This window comes from Anomalospiza imberbis, chromosome Z, assembly GCF_031753505.1.
Source record: "Anomalospiza imberbis isolate Cuckoo-Finch-1a 21T00152 chromosome Z, ASM3175350v1, whole genome shotgun sequence".
Lineage (NCBI taxonomy): Eukaryota > Metazoa > Chordata > Aves > Passeriformes > Viduidae > Anomalospiza > Anomalospiza imberbis.
Window position 1 is genome coordinate 11195677 of NC_089721.1, and position 24441 is coordinate 11220117.

At 36.0% G+C, this 24441-nt stretch overlaps 1 protein-coding gene across 5 annotated transcripts in view; it reads left to right on the forward strand.

Annotated features, from left to right (window-relative positions):
- The window catches only part of NIPBL (NIPBL cohesin loading factor), a 150664-nt gene that overhangs the window by 50330 nt on the left and 75893 nt on the right, over positions 1-24441 (forward strand). For all 5 annotated transcript variants that reach the window (XM_068177048.1, XM_068177052.1, XM_068177050.1 and 2 more), the window contains exons 3-8: positions 1493-1658; positions 2775-2905; positions 12806-12905; positions 14507-14658; positions 15807-15967; positions 18789-18882. In XM_068177048.1, the coding sequence (XP_068033149.1) occupies positions 1493-1658; positions 2775-2905; positions 12806-12905; positions 14507-14658; positions 15807-15967; positions 18789-18882 (804 nt within the window). The remainder of the gene's footprint in view (positions 1-1492; positions 1659-2774; positions 2906-12805; positions 12906-14506; positions 14659-15806; positions 15968-18788; positions 18883-24441) is intronic.

The following is a 24441-nucleotide window of genomic DNA, read 5'->3' on the forward strand; positions in this document are numbered from 1 at the left end:
GGAAGTGTATATCCAGCAATTGAATTTAATTGCTCACATTAAAAAAGGGAGATGTTTTGGAGGAAAAACCCACTTCATGTACTTCTGGTATATTCTGAAATATTGAAGTGAAAGATGCAGGTCACGTATTTAAATGTGTATCTATGTATGACCATGTCTGTCTAATAACAGACCATCAGGACGCAAATAGTAGGTTTCTGGCTATGGACAGTTTTCCAGAATTAAGCATTTGCATATAGGGTTGCTTAACTGGTGGAAGTCATTGATCAGACTGATGCAAGAGTTCCTTTAAACACTGAACTGTAATGGACAAGGCCAGTTGCCCTGAAAACATGGATGATATGATGCCTGAAGGCAGTAGAGTAGGCTAACTATATTTACCCTATGTTAATCAATATGTTTTGCTGATTTTGCTAATTTTTCCAAGTTTCAAGCATATTCAAGCTAATCTGTTACAAGTAATGAAAGCTAATGATATTAATATATTACAAACTTTTATTTGAATTGCAATTTATTTCTAAGTACAGCAAAAATATGCATTATAAGGGGTGAAAATGCTGGAATCACCCCACTTTTTAAATTTCAAAGTACTAAAGAACCAAAAAAATTGTTTTGCTTAGATTGGGGTTTTTTTTCTGAAATTGTTTCTAATGGTTCAGTTAAAACCTTGATCTCAGGGATGTGATCAGCCTGGTAACTTGCATTTAGAGTTAGCTTGTTATCCTGAACCAACTGAGGTGATCTTACTCTTTATATAGCCTTTTGGCCCCTCCTGGCTTAAACTCCTTTGGTGTGTGTGGCTCTATAATCATCTAGTCAAGCCTTCTTATATGTATACTTCCATGTAATGTCTGAAGAAAATAGTGTTTTCACTAAATCTTTTCATAAGATCTGTGAGTAAGTTTTTCTGACTGAATTGACATTTCAATGAACACACCAACCAACAATACTAGGGCTGTCTTGAGAAGATGGTTTACATAAGAATAAATACAAGAAGAGAAGAATAAACTGAGAGTTTAATGAATGCATTTAATTGATTGTTGGGTTGCTTGGTTTTTTTGATGAGCTGTTATTTTTGGTTTTTCTTTAAAAACTTTATAATAAAGTGGTAACACTGATTAAATATTGAGATCACAGTAGAAAACTGAAATCCTCAATACCCTTACGGTACTGCATTTAACTACAAAAATTTTGCATTTCCTTTTTTTTCATCCATGCTTTTGACTCTAGGAGAAAGGTGCCATAACATAACATAATAAAAAAGCTTAATATTCTGGAATGTTTAGAGAGTCCAGTGTGGGTATGTGAGTGGGGATGTGTGTTTCTTTATGTGAATTTAAGAATTTAAAAAATTTCAGAAGTGTTCCCTGTGTTTTTAATCTAATTGTCAGGTTTTCTTTCTTAATCTCATAAGAGAGCAAGGGAGTGTCCACAATTGTATGTTTGTGTCTCATGAAATTATTCTAAAGTACTTCCTATTTTCTAATAACAGTTTTGAACCAGCTGCCTCTTCCATCACCTTTACCTGCTACCACAACAAAAAGTCTGCTTTTCAATGGACGGATAGCTGAAGAGGTGAACTGCCTTCTGGCTTGCAGGGATGAAAATCTGGTTTCACAGCTTGTCCACAGTCTCAATCAGGTGTCAACAGATCACATGTATGTATTTTGAACTTCTACATCAGATCACCATCATTGAAATCAAAATTTACTGGATTGAGAAGGATGTTTGTGAGAATACGAAAATTAGAATATGCAGGTTTTTCCTTAGGCTTGCTTAGTTAGTGGCTGCAATATAAGACCCAAATGTTTCATTCAGACAACATTAATAATTGTCCATCAGCCCTTATGCCTAACTGTGGAGTTACTTTACAGATCTAACGCTTATTCCCTTCTTGATATATTACAGTACAGACTTTGTGGTTTTGATTGTGCAATACTAATTTGTGATCAATATTAGTCACTAATGCACATAGACAAATTACATACCCAAAAAAAGATTTTTTGACACCTGTGTCAGTTTTGATTAGGTATTGAAGTTAAGTAATTTAACAATGGAGCTGTCAAGTATGCTAATGTATTCTCTTTTTGTTATTTTTTTTTAATTTCTTCCTGGTGTCCCTTGAATTGTTTTATGTTGACAACCCTGATGTTTCCTTACTTGTTTTGTTCAAATGGAAGTAGCTTTTAAAAGTCCTCAAAGCAGACAAGAAGTGAGTGCACAGATGCATTTATAGAAAATCCATTGCATTTCTTTATGGTTCAGAGGGTATCCTGTGATCTCAAAGATATGCCAATTTCCCCTTTTCAAAATAAAAAGATTTTCAAAGCATTGGGTTGAAACCTGAATGCTATACATTCATACATATGTTATTTTCACTCCTACAGTAATATGTTCTTGATGTTATGCCAAAGTGTTCTTTTATAGAGAAGACCACGATATAAAAATGGGTCTGAGAAACTTCTTACGAGAATCTTAAACTGACAGCCACATATATGTAAGAGCTTAGTAACAGAAAATGACTGTTAGGACTTGCAGGAATATTTCTTCTACCATTCCTTAGGAAGAGGGTGAAAAAAAACTAGAGGCAGGAAGCAGTGCTTTGCAGACTTGATTTTTCCTATATTTTAACAGTAAATTGTCTTCTTTCATTTTGGTTTTGGTTGGTTTTTTTTTTTGGTTTTTTTGGTTTTGTTTATTTTTTACTTGACTCATAGTTTCTTATAATTTGAAAATGCATTTGCCTCTTTATTTGCTTACTTCCACAATTCCAGAGAGTTGAAAGATAACCTTGGCAGTGATGATCCAGAAGGAGATATACCAGTCTTGCTGCAGGCTATTCTGGCAAGGAATCCTAATGTTTTCAGGGAGAAAAGCATGCAAAACAGATACGGGGTACAAAGCGGTAAGGATTTTCGATTATCTATTGCTTAATTTTATGTTGTTCTGTAAATATAGGGGACTGATACTAACCACAAATATATATGGAGCACAGTGGTCGTATTTATGCCTCGCCTTCTGTCTGATAGTAATTTATAGCTAGGTACCTTAACATCTTCTAGGAGCAATTGTATAGTAAAAAGATAATACCAGGTATTATTCTAAAAAATATTTCATTTCACCTCAAAGTTTAATCTGTAGGATAAATAATTGGATATTATTTTTAATTTTTTATGCCTAGGTTCATATGTTTGTCTTGGTAAATAATTGAAGTTGAAAATATATGTGTTGATTTTACTGAAAATCTATATGATTATAGTGTATCATTGCAGTGAGAGTGCTTAACTGTTCTGGAGTAAGAAATAAGGTTGAATGAAGCATCCTTAACAGCTCCTCCTTGCCATTCCTCATCTTAGGAACTTGTGGTACCCTACAGCTCTAAGCTATTTATGAATTTTGGGAGACTAAAACCTTATGTATCTTTCCATAAATGTTAATTACTTCAATAACTTTTTTATATTTATACAGGAACTCAAGTCCACTTTTATATGTAAAAGGAAAAAAACTTCACACATGCACTTTTAATAAGAATATATATCTGACTGAAAAATCACCTGTTGTTGAGCCATCCAAGCTAAAGCATGTATGCTGCTGTAATACAGTTTAGCTGTGCAAGAATTTTTATGTAACCTTGAGTTATTATTTTATGACGTGCATTCTTTGCCATTTGGTAGGAATGCTAAAATGGGTTTATGCATATCACTTTTTTGCAAGAAGAAAATTTGTAGTAAAACTGGGAGTATATGTAAGGAATCTCATTCTAGTAGTGTTTCCACTAGGATGGTGTTTTCTGTGCTATGTAGTAATATGACAACAATGTGAAAAAATAAAAGGTACTGTAGTGCTAATGGCCACAGACTGATTTCAAATCCATTTCAGACACAGTGTTTGGGGCTTGTTTTCACTTCTTTCTCCTTACATAATTATCACATATACAGATATCTATCTGGAAATTTTGGAAAACCTGCTTTTTTGCTGTTGGGAGGTGTTTAGTTTTGTTTTTTTCTTTCTTTTTTTCTTTTACATTATCTGGACTGGGCCTTCCATGTCTTGCCCCTGCCCCTGACATCCATAAGAGGAGTATAGAAGGGAGAGAGAGAAGGAGCTTTCTATTAAGGATTAAGTTAATTAGGGGATTTTTTTCAATGGCATTAGAAAATTAATTATATGTTTTCTGTCATTCTTTTAACCCAGAAAGTACCACATCTGTGATTCAAAGCATGTTTTAAATTAGGGAGGAGAAAACAAATATTTTTAAGCCCTTAAAAAGAGCACTCTGTACTTAAAGCACAAAATTGAAACTTTGTCTAGTTATCTTTGTTTAGGGCAAATCTGGGAGAAGACTTCTAAAGGGGCTCCTTTAGAAAGCAGATTTAAGCGGCCTCTCTTCTAATTGGTTTGCTAAAAGATTTCTTTAGAGAAGAGTGGAAAAAAGCTGTTTATTTAACAGATATTCATTAGCATAAAAAAATGAGCAATATTAAACAATAAAATTTCTTGCCACTTTGAAGAGATGACAAACTCAAAAAGTCACCTTCGTGGGCTGTGGCTTGGCTTGCTTTGTTTTTTATTAGTCTTTCCAGCACTAGAATGCAGTGTCTTAGGCCCCAGTGGGCTACAGGTGTGAACTCCTGGTGTTCTTGTGGGATTTCAGTCTAGAGTAGATTTGAACAGTTCTAAGAAAAAGAAAAGCCATAGTCTAGGGAGCTTTCATGCCTCAGCTAGCTAAAAACTGACTAAAAGCAAAGGACAGCTCTGTCCCACTGTCTCTTTGTGCTGCAGATAACATAGTCTAGGAGAGAAGGATGCAGGGGAGCGAGTGCAGTTTCTGATAACAAATTCTGTGCTTCTTTTCTCTCCCCTTTTTCTCTCAGTACCAGTCTTAAAGGTGCCAAACTTATTTCTGGGCTAAACAGATGAATGGGGATATAAGGATTATAAAGTCACCCTAGGATATTGTACTCCTTATCTCTATATTGTTAGCTTACTACTAAAACTAACATATATTCTGGCTTTATAAACACACACATTATACATATATATACATATACATATATATATATATATATATATATATATATATATATATATAGTATATAGCTACATATAGACAATGGCAGTACCATTTAGTAAACAGTGATATTTACACACGATTCTTTCTTAATAATCAGATTCCCTGAGGCACACATTGTGTTGTTTAATCTTTCTGAATTACCTAGTATGTATAACTTGGTTTTTGAGCAAAGTTAACTCTATGAATGGGTTTGTTTGTACTTGAGGCAGAATTGATCTTAATTATCTTTTCTAACAAACCTCTGACGTGCATCACTGGTGCTTTGTTTCTGTATGCTATAGGCAGGGCAGGGCCTGCTTGGTTGGTGGAACTTTGGGTTTTAACTAATTAGGTGGCCTTTGCTAGATGCTGCTTTTAATTTTTGAAAGATCTCTTACTCAATGTTTTTAAGGTGGCTTTTAACAGTCTATTGTACTTTTTTATTTTGCTTGCAGCTGGTACATGGTAGGGGATATGATATACTCACTTAATGCAATGTTTTTTAGCCTAGATGTTGATAAGGATGTTTGTGAAATGAGTCCTGTTGTCTGATTTAATTTTTTAGGGGTACTATTCCTTTAAAAGATTTGTTTCTTAAGGCTTAGAATGGTGTTACAGGCAGTAGTGTGAGGCACAGGGTAGGTCTCCAGTCATCCTGTGGTGGGTTTTATTATTGTGAGCACGTAGTGCTTACCTTGGCATGTCTGGGGCAGCGTGATGTAGTTAATTTGCCAGGCCTCCCCCTACTTATATTTGGACTATTACCTACCATATTATAGGGGTTTTAACTGCTTGGTTTGTTTGATCATAGCACACATCTTATAGTCATGGATAACTTGAGAATACTCTTTATGGTTAAATTTACTCTTTGGTCTTGTGCCTACTTATAAGTGACATCTTTACTTTGATGATTTAAGGTATCATGAGCCTATTTAGCTAGGAACAACTCTCTCTTATGTTGCTAATTTAAGTCTATTTTTAACACTTATATTTTTGCAGCCTGATTTACCTGTTGATTGTTTTGGTGCTCCTCATTAGCTTTACTCTTGAGGACATGTGAATTTACATGGTGGATTTTTATAGGTAGTTGGTCGTAATGTCTTTCTACTCTTTAGTAGCCTAAATTGGTTTTCTTTTACACTGTTAATTGTCTTTTTTTTTACTTCTCTAACTATCCCCACAGAGCATTGGCTAGTATCTATGAATTAGGCTATTTCTCTCTTTTAGCAGTGTCTAGGTCTGGTTGAGTGGCTTTGAGTTCAGTGAGTTGGCTCGATCTATCTTTTCCTTTAGTAGATTTTGTGACTTCTTGTGTTCAGTTCTATATAGCTGCATTTTAATATTGTTTCATCCCTACAATGCAACAAGAACTATTAGTAAAAAGAGTGTAACATGTTTCTTCTGCTGGCACCTGGTTATATGGTGGAGCTTCTTTAGCCCATGTCATTTCTTGTTTCTCTTCATTAGTGAGACTAAAGTTTTTACTTTTAGGCCAATTTGTAATTATCTCTAAAATCCCAGGGTGACTTAGATTTCTCATATGGGCACACTGTATGATGATAGCAATCTACTTGTTCGCTGTGGCATTGGCAGCATGGTGAGTAGAGGGAACTTCTGTTTTGAACATCTACCTTAGCACTGGTAGTCTGGGAGCCAGGAGTTGTGCTTTAGTGCCGATGACTTTTGAGGTGGTTTGGACTTTTGTAGGCTGCTAAAATGTTTTGCTATGTTGGAGTGTTGGCTTTAGACCCTCTGTAGCTTCGACTTTAAAATCTTAGTGGTTGACTGAATCTCACTTTCTGCTATAAGCTCTAGGGCAGACCATGGCTTCTGGCTGTAGAATAGAGCATGTTCTTTATATCTGGTCGTGTCTTGACTGGGCTAAAGACTATTGCATGAGCGATTTTTTGCTTGATCTGGGTGAAGGCTTATTGTTATTTAGGGCTGCACTGGAAAACCCTAAGTTCTTCTTGCAGGTGACCAGGTAGACAGGGCTTACAACCTGGTTGTACTTAGGAATATGCATTCTCGAAAAACTTAAGGCATTTAAGAAAGCTTGTGTTTCCTTTTTGTTCTTTGGTGGAGATATTGCTGTGATCTTGTTGATGACAGTGGTGGGAATTTGACGCTATCTTGCTACTTTACTCTCGGGAACTAGATCTCTTGAGCGGGTCCCTTAACTTTGCTTTTTTTGACAGTGAAACTGGCTTTTAGTAGAATTTGAATTTTTTTTTCTCCTTTTTCAAACATTTCTGCTGTTATATTCTCCAACACAATGATGTCATCAAAGTATTACAGGTGTTCTGGAGCTTTACCCTTTCCTAGTGTAGCTTGGATTAGTCCATGGCAGAGGGTAGGACTGTGCTTTCACCTGTGGGGCAGTCAGTTCTGGATGTACTGCATTCCCTTTTATGTGAAGGTAGACTGAGGCCTGCATTCTGTTGTTGAAGGAATGGAGAAAATCGCGTTAGCAATGTCAATACTGGCGTACCACTTCACGGCCTTGGACTTTAGCTTGTACTGGAGCTCTAATGTGTCTGCCATAGTAGTACCCTATGGTGGAGTCACTTAATTTAAGGCACGATCGTCCACAGTCAATCTCCATTCTCCTTCAGATTTGCATATAGGTCAAATGGGGTGTTGAAAGGTGAGTGGGTTTTGATGAACACTCTTTGGCTCTTTAGCTTATGGATTATCTTATGGATGGGAATCACATAGTTGTTCTGTACTGTTGGTGGTGCACTATCAAAGTGGCAGTTGGTACTCACTGCTCTTCCCCCTTCAGAAGTCTCACTGCAGATGAGTTTTCTGATAGTCTAGGCAAGGTGTTCAATTGCTTGACGCTCTCTGTCTTTATAGCTGCTATCTTAAACGCCCACCTAAGTCCCTTTGGTTTTTTGAAATACTCACTTTGGAGGAAATCTATGTCTAAAATGAATGGGGCTTTTGGGCTAGTCACAATAGGGTGTTTCTTACACTTATTTCTAGTCAGACTTACATGAGCTTCTACTGAATTAAAATCTTGTGATCCCCCTGTCACACTTGCAGTAGAAATAGATTTTGCCCCCATCTGTCTTGATAGGATTAATGTGCACTGCACATCAGTGTCGACAAAGGCTTCATATTTTTGTGGTTTTCATGTGGTAGACCAACGAATTCACACAGTCTAAAAAATATGGTTTTCCCTGGCTTCTACCTGGCTAGAGGCAGGGCTCCTCCAAGTTTGGCTATCTTTTTTTCCTTGGGTGTATGTCTTGGAGTTTTTTTTAAGGGGATCAGATATGTCATTATCATCATATCTGATAGTTTGGCTACAGGTTACTGGAGCTGCTTCTTTTTTGGTGGAACTTCTCTGAGTCTTGCTGTCTTTTAATTTAAGTGCCCATTGTGCCAGAGCAGTAGTAGATTTTCCATCCCATCTCCTCATGTTTTCTCCACAATCATGCAGGAAAAACCACAGCTCAGCTCGTGGGGTGTACCTTCTTCCCCATCTGGGGAACGCCTGCATTTGATACTAGAACCTCTGATCTATATTGCCATTTTTTGGAGAAAGCCGTCTTTCATTTCTTCTCTAATCTCTTCTCTGAGTTTCTTATGATTCTCCTCTATCTTATCTTTTAATTTCTGCAGACGTGTTTCCGCCACTGCAATTCTTGCATGTGTTGGGCACGGCATCTGCATATGCTCGGAGCTACTTCGCCATATCAAGCACAATCTCATCCCTGTCATCCCACTTCATGATTGCTGGAGTGTATTTTTGTAGCCTAAGTCATGTAAGTTTTTGCCACATCACAGATGTACATGGTACCAAGTCCGGATTTACAGTGCTTAGGTCATCTGAGAAGACCATTTTTGTTACTGCCATTTCTCTCAAGCATTGAATCCATTGTTCTGTGGTCTTCCGCTGGGTTTGCTGCATATAGGGATCATCTGCACGCAGATATCTTTGTGCCACACTTCCCAGGACCCATGCCCAGAGGCTGTGAGGGTTAGCCCTCCCCATCATTCCTTGGTTGATGATGGGATCATGTGACAGGGATCCCAAATGCCTCGCTTCAGTGCCATCCAGAATTGTAGCCTTGCCTGCAGCATCCCAAAGACTGACTAACCAACTAATTGTAGAATTTTCATCTGGTCATTGAGTATAATCTTTTCTTAGGCTATGAAGATTTTTCAGGGAAAAGGACTCAATAGTGACTTTTGATCTTGTGTCAGTTGCTTTGACTTCTGATTTTGTGTCAGTTGCTTTGACTCCAACTTCTGTGTCAGTAATTGGCGTTAAGGGTCCTTCCCCCTGATCATCATCATCGATAACTGGCCAACAGTTTTGCTTGTGTACTTCTTTACCACGGCGACTGCCAGTGGCGTAGGCTCGCTGTCTGGTTTAGCTGTGGGCTTAGGCTCACTGTCTGGTTTAGCTACAACCTGAGTAGCTGGGGTGTTGGCTGCAGCCTGAGTGACTGGGGTAGGTGCTGATTTATTAGAGGCCCACCGCCTCTATCTGCTGCCCTACAGTATCTAGCAGTGTGCGATAAGCATATGCCAGGACCCAGCTTACTGCAATATTTTTTTCCTTAGAGTCATCATGGCAGTTCTCTTCCAGATATTTCCCCACCTCATCTGAGTTCTGAACTTAGGCTGGGGCATCAGAAAATACCTTCAGGATTGGACCCATTCTCTCCTATTTGCTACACCACCCAGAATTTTCAATACCTGGTCTGCTTCTGGGTTAGGGGTCTCACTTAACTCCTCAGGACACCTCAGCCCCCATTCTAGAGAAGCAGTAGACTATATAGAGGAAGCTTATTAGATTAAATACCAGTAATTTGGTCCATTTAACATTTTGGGCAAACATTCTGAAACATTCTGAAAAAAGTGAGTTAACAGATTCAAAGGACAAGAAGGAAAGGGAAGGCTGAAAACCTCATGCCCTGCTCTTCTTCTAAGAAACTGAGTGCAATTACCAATGAACTCCCAAAACATGCTACTGGAACTAGAACGCAGGGTAGGACAAAGAAATCATAAACCAGACTTATCTTAAATAGACTCTAGTACCTTACTAAACTCCCTATAAATCATTATCATTGAGCCCAGCACAATAGCTATTCTAATCCATGCCCCTCTACTGTAAAACCTAAGTGTTGGGGACAATACTGGAGCTATTTCCAGATAAGAAAATAAGCCTAGGGACTAGAAAGGCATTAAAACTTTAAAAAGCCAGAGGACCAGAAACACGTAAAGGTCTCCACCCAGAGAGACATCATGAATTCAAGCAACATGGCTACTGATTGCTTTATCCTGATAAAGTGTAGGTACAATGAAAATGCAGTCAGTACAGGTTTTTCCACTTTCTCACATTAGGCACCAAAAAATGTATTTGTCCTGGTTTAGGCCAATTTTGGGAGAAAACCTCTGAAGGGGCTCCTTTAGAAAACAGATTCAAGCGGTACTCCCACCCATCTGGCTTTGGAAAATATTTCTTTGGAAAAAAGTGGAAAAAACCTGTTTATTTAACATGTAAAGCATTCACCAGCACAAAAAAAAATGAAAAATATTAAGCAATAAAACCTCTGACTGCTCTGAAGAGATGACAAACTCAGAAAGTCCCCTTTGTGGGCTGTAGCTTGTCTCACTCAGTCTCTTATCAGTCCCAGTGGTGCTGGAATTCAGTGTCCTAGGCCCTGGTGGGCCACAGATGTGAGTTCCTGGTGCCATTCTAGGTTTTCAGTCTAGACTAGGTTCAAACAGTTCCAAGAAAAAGAAAAGTCATAGTCTAGGGAACTTCTCTGCATCAGCTAGCTAAAAACTAACTAAAAGCAAAGGAGAGGTCTGTCCTGCTGTCTGTCCATGCTGCAGACAACACAGTCCAGGAGAAGAATGCAGGGGAGCGAGTGCAGTTTCTGATAACAAGCTATGTGCTTCTTCTCTCCCCTTCTTTGCTCTCAGAACCAGTCTTAATGGTGTAAAACTTATTTCTGGGCTAAGCATATGAATGGAGATACAAGCATCATGAAGTCACCTCAGGACAATAGTTCATGCTGATATGGTTACATTATGTCAGCTTTCTGTACAGGAATGTTACTTGTTTGGCTGAAATATTGTACCTAGCTGTTTTGAGAGTGGCAGTGAGAGGTGAGGGGGCAGTGGGCATGCTGGGACCTCCTTCCAGCACAAAAAAATCTCTGGAATTTTTTCACTTGTCTCTATGTGTCTCTATGTTCACTTGCCTCTATGCGAGACAACCAGCATCCATTGAAACAAATCTTATAGAAGTTGAGGAGTCCCCATCTGTTATTCCGGACACTGAAATGTTCTCTATATTGAGGTATCGAAATACCTAACTTTTTTTAGCACAACATAGGACTTTAACTCCTGTTCAGGGCCAGTATTAGTGTGCTATAGTATTAGTACATGGAATGCAGCATTTGCCACCTACTAGGGAGGAAGTAATGGCTTAATTCCTGTGGGGTTATCACTGTCTCTGCTGGACAAAGTAGAGGAGAAAAGGGGGTGACACGGAAGATTTCTGAAACTAGTTTTGCACATGTGATTATTGCAGTAATTGAAATTGATGGATAGCAACTGTAGGATTAACAAAAATCTTCCAACAATTTCATACTGGGTACTTTTGTCTGTCTAAAATATTTGTACTGTTAATGAGTTTCTACATATGGCTATAGATCACTTGCTGTGGTTTCCCAAGACGTTGTGTATTCATGGGTTCTGGCACTTTTTTAGCTGTAAGATATTAAATTCTGTCACTAAAATAACTGCAAATTCATTTACGTTTTTGTGTTTCTGTGTCACTTTGTCATGTAGTTGTTAGGATATTCGTTATTCCTGTATTGAAGAGAGGAAAAAAAGATTCCTTTGAATTCCTGTTTATAACTATGTGAGTCAGAATAGAACAGAATATTTCCGTTGGAAGGGACCTACTATGATCATCTAACCCAGCCACCTGACGACTTCAGGGCTGACTGAAAGTTCAGTCAAATTAAGGGCATAGTTCACATGCCTCTTAAATTAGTTAGTTTCAAGAACATTGATACATATGTCTTGCCAGCTAGTTCAACACCTGAACTTCCAACACATGACTGTCGTTATCTACTAGCTGTAGGAGTCACAGTTGGGATATTGGTTATGCTTTGCAACTGAAATAGTTCAGCACATTCTTTGAAAATATTCCCTCTAAGCTTAATGGAGGTGGAATAGAAAGCTTTTGTCTCTGGGTAGAAAGAGACCACTAAATATTATTGGAGCAGTGAAAATATTTTGAAGCACTCAACCCAGGATGACTGATTGCTATAGTTGCTCCAACAACTGAAGATAAGTTTTCTGTGTTCTGATTTGTGAATCTGCCAAATCTTCTGCTTATTGGCACAAAAAGTATTGTACACACCAGCCTCAGGTGCAGAATATATGTCCTGGTCTAAAATGTTTCTCTTTACTAGTAGATTTTGACTTAGGAAGTTCTAACTAAGAGATGAAGAAACTACTGTTAATATTTGCTGCTGAATTAACATAACTTTAGAGAACACTTTTTTATGTCATGATGTAAAATGGACATCACACATGGACTCAGTCATTTCTATTTTTTTAACAGTTGTGGGTAGATGATCTTAATATCAACAAATTTTATAATGCCATTAAAGTTGATAATCTCATTGTATGTAATAGATTTTGAAATGAGATACTTCATTGATAGAAAAGGAAATGTGTGTAAAGTAATGCTGCTATCTTTTTTTCTAATAGGGATGATGATGTCACAGTTTAATATTTCTCAGAATTCCATGCGTGGTAGTCCTGCATCTTCCAATTATCAACAAACCACTATCTCACATAGCCCTTCCAGGTAATCCTTTCTTTTAAGTGGTGTGGGAGGGGAGTGAACTACAAGTTGTTCCTACACTGACAGCCAATTCTTGTTGCAAATATGTAAGTGGAAGATGGTCAGTGTCATGACAAATTTGGCATTTGTCTGATAGCAGGGTAAGTTTCTTCATATGCAAAGAAACATCTTTCTGTCAGTAAACTAATCCCTGTATTCTAAGGATTCATCGTGAATTCTCCTCTCACTCCATCCCATAATTTGCCAAACTTTCTTTACTGCCTAAGGACTCCATCAGCCTCCTGTTACCATCTGGCTGTCTTCTACCCATGTCAGAGGCTGAGACTGGTGGCAAGAGGATAGGACAGAATAGGCTGGTGTGTTCCAGCTTGTCCCAGTACTGGTTCAGCAGAATGGTGGGAAAGAAGATTTGTAAAAGCATGGAGTACTACTGTAACAGTTATGCGAAAAGCTTCTTGCAGAAAGATAGGCCCAGTAGTTTGGCCAATCTTCCAGCAGAATACTCATCAGATTTCTGTTTTTTTAAGTTTTTGAGTGCTTGCAAGTAGCATTTACCTATAATTTATGCTTTTACTAATATATTAAAATACTCTGGATGAGAGGAGAGAGTTCTGCTTGTAGTTTCAACCCAGATACTGGCCTTTAACAGGTCCCATCTTCAGTTATTAGAAATCATTATTAAAATAAACTGATTTTAGGTTTCACTTCAAGTTACTGTAACTGGCAAATGAAATGTTCTGTATCTTCACAACAACCAACACACTTTAAAACTTTTAAATCTAAAAGGGATATCTAAAAAGGTTGTTTGAGTTGTGAATATTACAATGAATAGTACAAAGTTCTCTTGAAATCCTTGCAAAATCCTTATGTTAAGTACTTTGCTGTTTCTTTCTATGGAAGCTTACCTTCATGGAGTTCCTGTTTAGAACTTGGGATTGTGATAGCTTGTAATGTACTTACTGATATATTTATTTGGTTATTTTAATTTTGAGAAACTCATATAAGAATGTAAGTAATAATGTGCATATATTATTGTCACAAGTCAATGCTATTTTTATGGCTTCTTATCTGTAGAACAAGTCTAAGATAAAGCCATTGAAAGAAGAAGTTGTGTTCAGTGGACTTGGGTCAGGTCGTACCTAACTGCCTATACCATTCCTCTATCTTGACAGTGTAGTTCTGTTAGATGGAGTTAATTTGAACCTTGCTGAAAAGTAAGGAAAGAGTAAATGGCTCCTTATTAATCCTAGTGACCAAGTTGATTAAAACTTTTGCTGTCATTGTCATTCAAACTTCTAAGATTAACTTTAGGAAATTGCAGATCTAATTTCCATACATATATGTGTCATTGTTTCCCTTCCCTAAGTGGAGGTCTTATGAATGCTTTTTATTATCTTCTGACTGTTCAGTAACGCGTGCAGTTAGGAAAGTATAGACAGCTTAAAATACTGCTTTTGAAGGAAGTTCTCAGATGTTGGGGGCTTTTTTTATCTTAAAGGAATTTTCATGTTCTGAAGGTATAACTTCCAAAGAAATAATGAATTTGTCTATATTTGCTATTCCCAATATTAATAACTTTTTTTGCAATTTTGTTTTCTTTTTAGCCGGTTTGTGCCACCACAGACAAGCTCTGGTAACAGATTTTTGGCACAACAGAACAGTCCAGTGCCTAGTCCATATGCTCCTCAAAGCCCTGCAGGATACATGCCATATTCACATCCTCCAAGTTATACAGCTCATCCTCAAATGCAGCAAGGTAAGTCTGTGATGTTTATTTCATTCTCCTATTTCATGTCAGCTTTACTTCCATATGCACATTTCATGGTTTCTAATTTCTTTGAACGAGTCACATACTTAATGCAAATCTTTGAGGCAGGTATATTTAAGCTTTGTTTATTGGCTGGAAAATGTGGTGGTACCTACTTTGTTTTAAAAAAATTAAACAGAAGTAGAAAAGGTAAAACACAACAATGTTGCAATGCTCCCCTATTTGTGTCCAATTTGCATCGTTGCCCTGTATATGTGACAATGAAAGTAATCTGAACAACCCAAAAGTTGCATCTGTTAGCTGTGAGCATCACATGTACTAGGGAAAACCCAATTTCTGCCAATGAAAAGTTAAGTTTTCTTAACTTTAGAGATTCTTTAGTTAACTTTAGAGATTCTTTAGCCTTACTGGCCCTTTTTAGTGTCAGATTAATTCTACGTTGGCTAGAATTATGCTCAAGGTATGCAGTAACTGGCAAAGATGACCTTCAGAACAAATGGATTTTTGTTCTTTCCTTGTCTGAAAACAATCTTGAACACATGGTCAGTGTGAAGGTATCTAGGGCATTTTTTTAGTTGGTAAGTAGAATTCTACTGGATTCTTTTAAATATTTTTTTCTTAAAGTTTAACATTGTGAATATATATACAGAATAGAATATATACATATTTTATATATATTTTATCATATATATAATACAATTTTTATATATATTATATATATATATATATAGGTACTATATATATACAGAATAGAATAGAATATATATACACCTGGTTTGTATGTAATGTTACATGTCCCATGAACACCTTGAAATTTACTGAGGTAGTGAGTTCAGGTTATATAGAAGTAAACAAAGTTTTCTGTAATCAGTAAGGAAGATACTGACTATAATTAGAATAGATACAGAGAAAAAAATTGGCTAATTTGTACATGGAATTAATATTTTAAACCCTTTTCAAAAATCTTAGCTAATGTGTTTGCAATCAAGGTATTTGTAGCAAGTTGGATTCTTGTTCAGATTCCAGACCTCTTGCATCCAACGTTTTGATATCCACCATTAGGGTGTTTTCTCTGAATCTTTTCAAGTTTATGACTCCATGGCTCTATCAATATAGATAATTTTTTTGTATTCCAGCTTCTGTATCCAGTCCCATTGTCACAGCTGGGATGAGGAATCTCCATGAAAATAAAGTTTCAAGTCAGTTGTCTGGAAATTCAGCAAATCATCATGCTGATAATTCTAGACATGGCTCAAATGAAGACTACCTACAGATGGTGCACAGACTCAGTAGTGATGTATGTTACCTAATCAATTTATTATGATAAAGCAGATATTTACTATGATTAAGCAAGTATGTGTTTAACTGCCTTAGAAGTCAGATATTTTATGATGCTGTTGAGGAATAAAACTACTGAAGTTCAATTTCAGATGTGTAGACTCATTTGAACATGGACAGACTGTCAAAACATAGTACATCTTCTTTGGCTGATTTAATTGGAGAAATGCTAGACACAGAAAGTAGCAAATGCTGTAAACTTGCATTTTTATCTGTTTGTGCACTTTCTTAATGGTGCATATGTGGTACCTGTGTTTTATTTGTAATTATAACTTTTAAAGCTGATTTTAGAAGCTATGATGCAGAAAACAGTTTGAAGAATATTGAATAAAGTTTTGCATCTCTGTATGAATAATAATTATAATGTTTCAGCCTTTTCTACTTTGGAGAAGACCTTTATGAATGAGTATTTTAAGAATCAAAAAAGTCAAGAACTTAAATTCTTTTTATTCACTTTAGGATTTTATTACTTTAAAAAAGTTAATACATTGTGTTTCTCTGAGATGCAAAATCAGCAAGTATACCCTTAAAGGCTCTCTACACATTCATTCAATTTAAGGACAATTTTTGGTAAACTTGAGAGCATTCCTAGAATATTATTCATCATTTGATGAAGCTCCAAACTAAGGAAGTTTAAATGCATGTTTCTGAAAATTTGTCATCTGTGAGCTGTGTTAGGAATGACATCTCTACCCAAAATGTTGTATACCTAGTTAGTCTGTTTAGCTAATTTAGTAGAAGTTGTCTTTGCTTGTGTCTTTGACAATCATGGTTAAAGATCTTCTCCTGACTTACTAAAACATACCTGATATGAAGTTATTAAGCTTATTTTTCAATATGGTTGTGCTTCTGAGATTTATTACAACTCAAAGAAAAGTCAGTCAAAAAAAAAATATCAGTTCCATAATTTCAGTGCAGTAGCTAAATTAGTAACTTAATAGGATATCAGTTCAGTTTCACATAAAATAGCATAATATACTTTTGATATGGAACTAATTTTATTGTGCTGGTCTGAACATTAATATAATTAAACTCCTTTGCGCATGAGAATTTCCTCAGAAGATAACAACTCTTTTTTGAGTTTTTTTTGCAAGCACTCTTGCAAAAAAAAATCTCAATTAACACCATAATGTAAGTTTAGGTTTATTGCGCTGTGAATAGAAAGAAAAAAAAATCTAATGTAATTGTGTGATAAGTGTCCATAGGTGGTAAAACTGATGAAATCTGATTTCTTATGGATTTGTGTTCTTGGAGTTGTAATTACCTTAAGTCCATAAACATCAAACTCTCCCTTTTAGCAGTGTCCTCTACCCCTTTATAAGGCACAGCCTAGTCTATGGCTACACACGTGGAATTTGGCTGTTTGGCCACGTCAGAGTGTGATTGTCCATCTATCAAGGAGGCTGCTATCTCCTTGAAATACCAATTTTGCTTTCTATCTCACTACTAAATGCTGGTTTTTTTCATGCAGGTGTGTAAAAACAGAATTACAATTTAACTTTTTAACATTCTGTTAATTTGGTTTATATTGGTCAAAAGGTTAAAAAATATTCATCACACAGATAATTCAGATTAAAAAAATAAAGAAAAGGCTATGTGAAAAATTGCTTTTATACAGATACCTCAAGAGCCACATTAGAATGTTAACTACTGAAATAGCCAATTTAATTAGGAAACATGAGATAACTGTAGAACTTCTTTGGAGACTTCATTAATTTGTATTGCTGTACCTTTTGGAAGAATGGCATTTTTAGAATTTGTTTATAATTACAGAAATTTTTTCTTCATAGATACAGATTTTGCTAGCTTTTTATTTTTTTTTCCTTTCCCCAAACATTCTTACAGATGCTGTATAAAAAGCAGTAATTGAAGTGGGAAAAACCATTCTGTAGTCGAAGTTTAGTTAGGGCACTGCATGAATGAATAGTTGTGACCAGCAGAGGGCTCCACAAAAGCATTGGAAAAACCCATGTAAAACTCTGAATGGAGATTGGAATAGAGCGTTTCACATCTTATATAAGGATAGTGTGTGGGTAAAAAATACACATTTACATTGCTAAAAATAGAGCAGGGACATAATTGCATTGCAATTAGTATTATATTATGAAAAAGTTTGTCAGAAATTATTAATTGCTTTGGAGCAGGTTGGGGAAGTGCTTCATATTGCTATTGAGTTGTTTCCTGTTTAACTCTTACAGCTAAAATCACTCTAGCTGTGTTTTGCATGAGACTAACCCAGCTGCTGTAATGGGACTGCTAGAAATTCTGTTCAGTCCTGGCTTCTGTATGCTGAGGATACAAATACAACGTGTTACTTTGTTGAACTATAAAAGCGAGGTAGCATTCTAGATAACCTTTTAAGAGTAGGTTATGTAAAAAACGGAGTTTAAAAAACCATTTTAAACCATTTATTTCAAATGGTGTTATATAAACATCATGCATCTGCTCTACAGCTCTTGACTATGAGTACTTGCAGCAAAAAGTTCTAAATGGAATCTTAGTGTAAACTCAAAAGTGCTTGTCTAGCTAGAAAACATACACAAAGATTTATTTTTGTGTGCCTTTTGTGTGATTATAGATTCTTCTTAAGTTTGGTTGGAGCATTGCTTATATTATAGTTTAATAGTCTAAATTACAAAGTTTTTAGTGTGACTCTGTTTCTAGTATTTCTTGTGTGCTTTTTGCCCAATATATTTTATCAATTTATGTACTAATTTCCATTTTTATTTTAACAGATGTTTATGTTCATATGTTAACTTTTTTTATTATTCTTACTTTAGGATGGCGATCCTTCAATAAGGAATGCTGCGTCTTTTTCCTTGAGGTCACCACAGTCAGTCTGCTCTCCAGCTGGAAGTGATGGAGCCCTTAAAGGTAGTCTAGCAGTCATATATATGTAAATTTATTTTTCCCAGTTTGAAAGAGCAGAGAATGTAAAGAGGTATTTAATTTTTCCTCCTGAGTTTTGTATTTAAATAGTGCTACAGACTATGCCATTATGTTTTGGATGCAAAATTATTTTGAGCCCTGATCCAGAAGAAATTTGTGATGGTGTGACAATTAACTTATCATCCTTCAAAATAAAGCTCAAATTTATGGAGGACAGAAGGATTTAAAATCCTTTCCAATCTGAAAATTAAATTATTTATAAGAATTCAGTTGCTCTACATAAAAAAAAAATTAAAGGCAGCATTACGAGTATTGAACCCTTAACCAGCTCAGAAGTATTTTAACATGCAGCACTTGTCTTAATTACAATAATAAAATTTTAAAAATATGAAAATAAATTAGCTCAATACACATAGCATAAATGAAGCCTGAAAACCTTAGCTGTGGAGAGGTATAGGGTGAACTGTCTGTCAGTTGAGAGAAAACAGAAAAAAATTTGCTCAAAATAATTCTTTATACTAAAATCCACTTGGTAAGGTAGGGGTTGGGACATATTCTTGTTAGTTTTCTTTTTCAGTGATTGTACATTTACAGGGCAATAATTTAAAAATGAAACAGTGCTTTCTTCTCTATAGAACTGAAAAAAAAATTAAGTCTTAAGTCTTACTGGGTGATCAGTTTAGTCAGTGAAGAGGACAGAAGATGGTGGAGATTACAGAAAAGGTGAAGGCATTATGCAGCCTGGATGAAAGACATGTTTGTCAGGGGTGGACCTCAGGGTAGCCTTTCCATGCCTATGAAGGGATTATCAGAAAGATCTGAGTCAGTCTTTACAGCGTTATGGAAGAAGGATGAAATACAATGGACTTAAATTTAAATAGGAGGCTCTAACTAGATCTAAGGAAAAACTTTTTCACTATCAGGACAATCAAGCAGTGGAAAAGGATCCCCACAGAATCTGTGAATTTTCTGTCCTTGGAGGTTTTCAGGATCAGGTTGGATAAAACCTGATATAATGTGTCCCTGCCTTACCCTGCTTTGAGCATGAGGGTGAGCTAAACATCTCCTGAGGTCCCTTCCTAACTGAATTATCCTATGGTTCAGGTGGCAAGTGAGAAATATATGTATAGGATGCCAGGAGCTTCAGTATTTCAGGATGTCTTGTTCTAAAGGGCTTCCTGTAAGCCTTGTGTAAATGTGGTTATTTTTCACTCTTTGTCAGGCTTATAGGCTTAACAGGGATGTGGATCTAAGTTAGCCCACTCATATATGTGATTACCACTCAGACAATATTTGAGGTTTTTTTTTTTTTTCATTAAAATTGCTGTTGTTTCAATTGGCTGTCTCTGAACCCAGTTTTGGAGCGATACCTTTTCAGATTATTTCTGAAAACAGACTGATTGTTTTGTTCAGATTGTAATGTTTCAGCAGTAGCATTAAAGTGCAAGAAGAACTTTCTGATTTATCTCTATGTTAACTTTACTTTTCCATTTGATAAATTGCACGGCTGAAATACTGCTGCTAATGGTGTTAACATTGTGCCCTCCTTAAGACATTAATGAACCCTGATTGAGAGAACCAGTTCTTGATCTAGTATTTTAGAAATGTATAGAAGAGTTGTAAATAATTTCAGTGTTATTAAGAACATGGGATCCCTACAGGGAATTTTTGGCCTATGATTTGTAGTGGAAGTTGGGATGAATGCAACAAGTATTTATGCTGAGCTCTTTGTTGCTCTTTTATTAGTCCCTGAAAGTTTGGTTAGCAGGTGACAAACCTTGATAAAGAAAAATGTGCAAAATACTTACCATTTGTCTGGAAGGACAAAAAGAACGGCAAAAGGTGTGACTAATCAGAATCAGAGGGAGATTTCAGGAAGGTTGTTATAATGTCTGAGCTTTCTTATATAACATAGAGGTTTGAGGCATTTACTGAAGGTTACAAGACTTCTGGAGCAATGGAGACCATGAATGTGCAGTCTTGAATTACCTTCACACTGAATGTAGCTGTCTGTTTGACAGAATCTAAATGAGAGAGAAGTTTTGTTTGCAACACAGGCAAATATTTGAGAGATGGCAGGATTTACTTATGTGGTTTGGGTGGTTATTAATTTAATCAGTGGAGTAAAATTTCACTGTCTTTGCTTCACTACTGCTTCACTAAAGGTACAAGAGCAGCTGAAATTTATTCCCAATTTTTTTTTTGTTTTAGCTGTCTGTTTTCATGCTGTCATCTGTTGCCAGTGGATGACTTTTTAAAAACTCATTCTGTGAATAGAGTATGGAGTATCATGGAGTGTTTTCCTCTTGCTGACCTCATAAAATATCCCCTGGATTCCATTACTGAAGATTACTTGCTCATCAGAATGTTTTATCCATTTGTTCTACTTTCCTACTGCTATGGAACCTCACATTTTATTTTCATTCTTAATTTTTTTCTTGAGGAAACTTATAAAGAATTGGATAAAGGAAAGGCTTCCACAATGTTTTTAGTCCACTGCTTTTCATATAATTTACAGTCCTGTTTCCATATGGTTGCTTAAATACTTAGGAAAACATCTGTAAGGACTAGCAACAACTTTTACAAAATTATGTAATTTTGCACTCTTTTTCACAAATAGGTTGTATTCCCTCCATAAATTGTTAATGAACATTTGATTATTTTCTGAATAATTTGGAAAGATCACATCTATTTTCTTAGGGCTTTACAGAACTTCTCCAGTCAGATTGCACTACATTTGGTCTCTGAATATAGAATAGATAACAAGAAGAATGAGGAATCTTCTCAAATCTATAACGTAGACTTCAGTACTCTCTCTTCAGTGCTAATTGTGAAGAAAAAAATACCGTCTTCCCTTCTCTCCTTCAAAAGAATGGCAGAAGAAATTTATTTAAGGATTTTTTTTTCTGATAGCACCAAAATAAACATTCGTTCTTGTTTTTCCTTCTAAGTCTTAACTTTTTATGCAAGAAGGCTCTGAATATGTCCATTCTCAGCTAGAACAGCAAAAGCTGAGTTTTTCATGAGGCATTTTAATTCTGGGTAGAGTGGTGGGACTCTTCTTTAAAAACTATTGGAAAAGGATGTGGAAAGTGAATATAATCTGTCCCTGAAAACTTCTCCAATGTATGTTCTTTATCTGTCTCATATGCTATCTCATTAAGCTTGAATTTTAAATTAAGTTATGCACTTTGAAAAGAAGTATCAGTGTTGTTTCCTAATCAAAATCAGTAGCATTTTCTTTAATGCAAAATTTGGGAAGCTTTCCAGAGGAAGATTCTAGGATTTTAGAAAGAGCTGCAGGAAAGGGCTTGAGGTCTTACCATCTTTTTACATTCATGATGGCTGAGTGTAGCAGTACTACTCTCAGTAACTTCCATATATTTTAAAATGTCAGTAACAGAGTTTCCTTGGTTTTGCCATAGATCTTATTCAAATTCTTAGTGCTAGAAAGCTCCTAATGCTTAACCTGAATAATTTTTGTTGCAGTTAGTCATGATGCTTCATGACTTCTTTCCAATGGGCAAAGAAAAACAGACCACATCCTTTTTTTTATATCAGACATTTACATATCAAAGAACATTATCATGTCTTGCACTAATCTAATCTACGAACTGAACAGCACAGTTTCTATTACATTTACTTAAGTCATTGTTTCTGAGCTTCCAATTGTCTTTGATGTTTTTAAATGACTTTTAGTTGGTCTGCATATGTTTTGATGTTCTACTGTCCTAAGTCATAGATACATCCCTATTTGAAGATTTAGGATGAGTGGTCAGGAAAGTACTGAAGACTACTTTGTGTGATACTACTGTTGCATATGCGAGTATAGCTTCTCTTGGCTGATAACTTCAATTCATACTGCAAGTTGTTTTAAGCATTCTACTGTCTTTCTGTAGAGCTTGTCTATTTTCCTCTTATGGTTTGCAGTTAAAAGATAAATAGGAAGCTTGTGCTTCTTGTCACTGAATTTGTTTTGTTTCAGAAAAATACTCAAATTAGTCAAGAAAACTTTTGATTCTATTTTTAAAAGCATGGGTTGGCCTCTTAAGGACTTAAAATCAAAAGATTTAATAATATTTGGATTAATAAAATTTCCTCTAATTCTGTTACATGAGAAGGTATTAATGACAAATATTTTAAACTATTATTTTTATGATAGTGCTCTGGAAAGCTGCACTTGTTCACATATACTCACTTCATTTTTATTAAGAAAAATTATATTTGTGTGAATATAGCTTCACAGCAGGGTTTACAGTAATCAATGTATATTTGTCTAGATTACACTAGAATAACACTCTTGATCTTGTTAGTGAGATTACTATGAGAAGCTGTATAGAAAGCCATGCTAGAGTCCAGATATGGCACTCAACTCTCTTCAAGATTTGATGGTAGTTATTCTTAACAAATTCCGTTTGGAATACCATTTCTTCGTTATCTCAGTTCTTACAGAAAAATTTTTCTAGTGTGTACTTCAGTCATACAGACTATGTGTTATACTCTGGGTAGGCCTTTATCATCCTTTTGAACGGACTGTTCTTCCCTTTTTGAGTCTTCCGGAGGCACAAATTCTCAAAGTGATCCTTAGCAATTTTGAGACTGGTTTAGCCAGAGTTCCAGGGTGAATTTGTCTGATCCCATTTTTATGAAAACCTTCCCTTTATGTGAAGGTGATGAATAAGATCATGTCAAGGAAAAAAAGGAAAAAAAAGACACATTTCATTTACACATTTTAGCTACAGTCTCCTAAAATCTGTAGGCAATAGTGTGTTCCTCAGGTTCTGTAATCACAAAGTTCCTAGCTTTTCCAACAGACAAATTTAATTGTGAATACAATATCAGTGCTGTTGTTCTCTTCTCTAGCTTCTGCCCTTAGGAACTTGTTTGCAGTGTAATTACTCATAAGTGAATCTTAATAATTCACATGTAGCACATATACATTTCTTAAAGCCTCTCTTTTCAAAGGCTTTTCCAGTAAAATGTCTGGAATGTTGTGTCCGGGTTTATACACCAATTTGGTACCTGTTTAAATCATGTTCCAGGAGTGTGGATGATCACTTTCCTATGGATTTAAAAAAGCACTTGAACATCCTTGAAGTTTCTCTCCAATGTGCTATGAATCAAGTGTTAAACATTAGTCTTCATTTGTTCTCTAGGAGTTTTTCCAGCTTTCATGCTTAGAGAATGATGCTTCTGGCAAAACAGGGTGTAGGATGGTTGAAAGGCTTTTATCAACATCTGAGAACCTTTGCCTACAAGGGAGTTAAAGGAGTGTGAAGATACTGTTTCATGTGACCCTTTGGAAGTTGTTACTGTGCAAGTGGAAAGATAATAATTTTTTAAATACTGAAAAATATGTGAGTTCTAACTTCCTGAGAACCTTAGTAAATGCTTTTAAATCATGTGGATTGCGACAGAGAGTGTTATCAGTGGTGTGACTTTGCTGCATCATCTTTGGAAGGCAAGTGACAGGAAGACACTTAGAGATGATCAGAGGAGGTATCATGAATACTTAAAGAAGGTGTGAGTATTGTGGTGTGATTA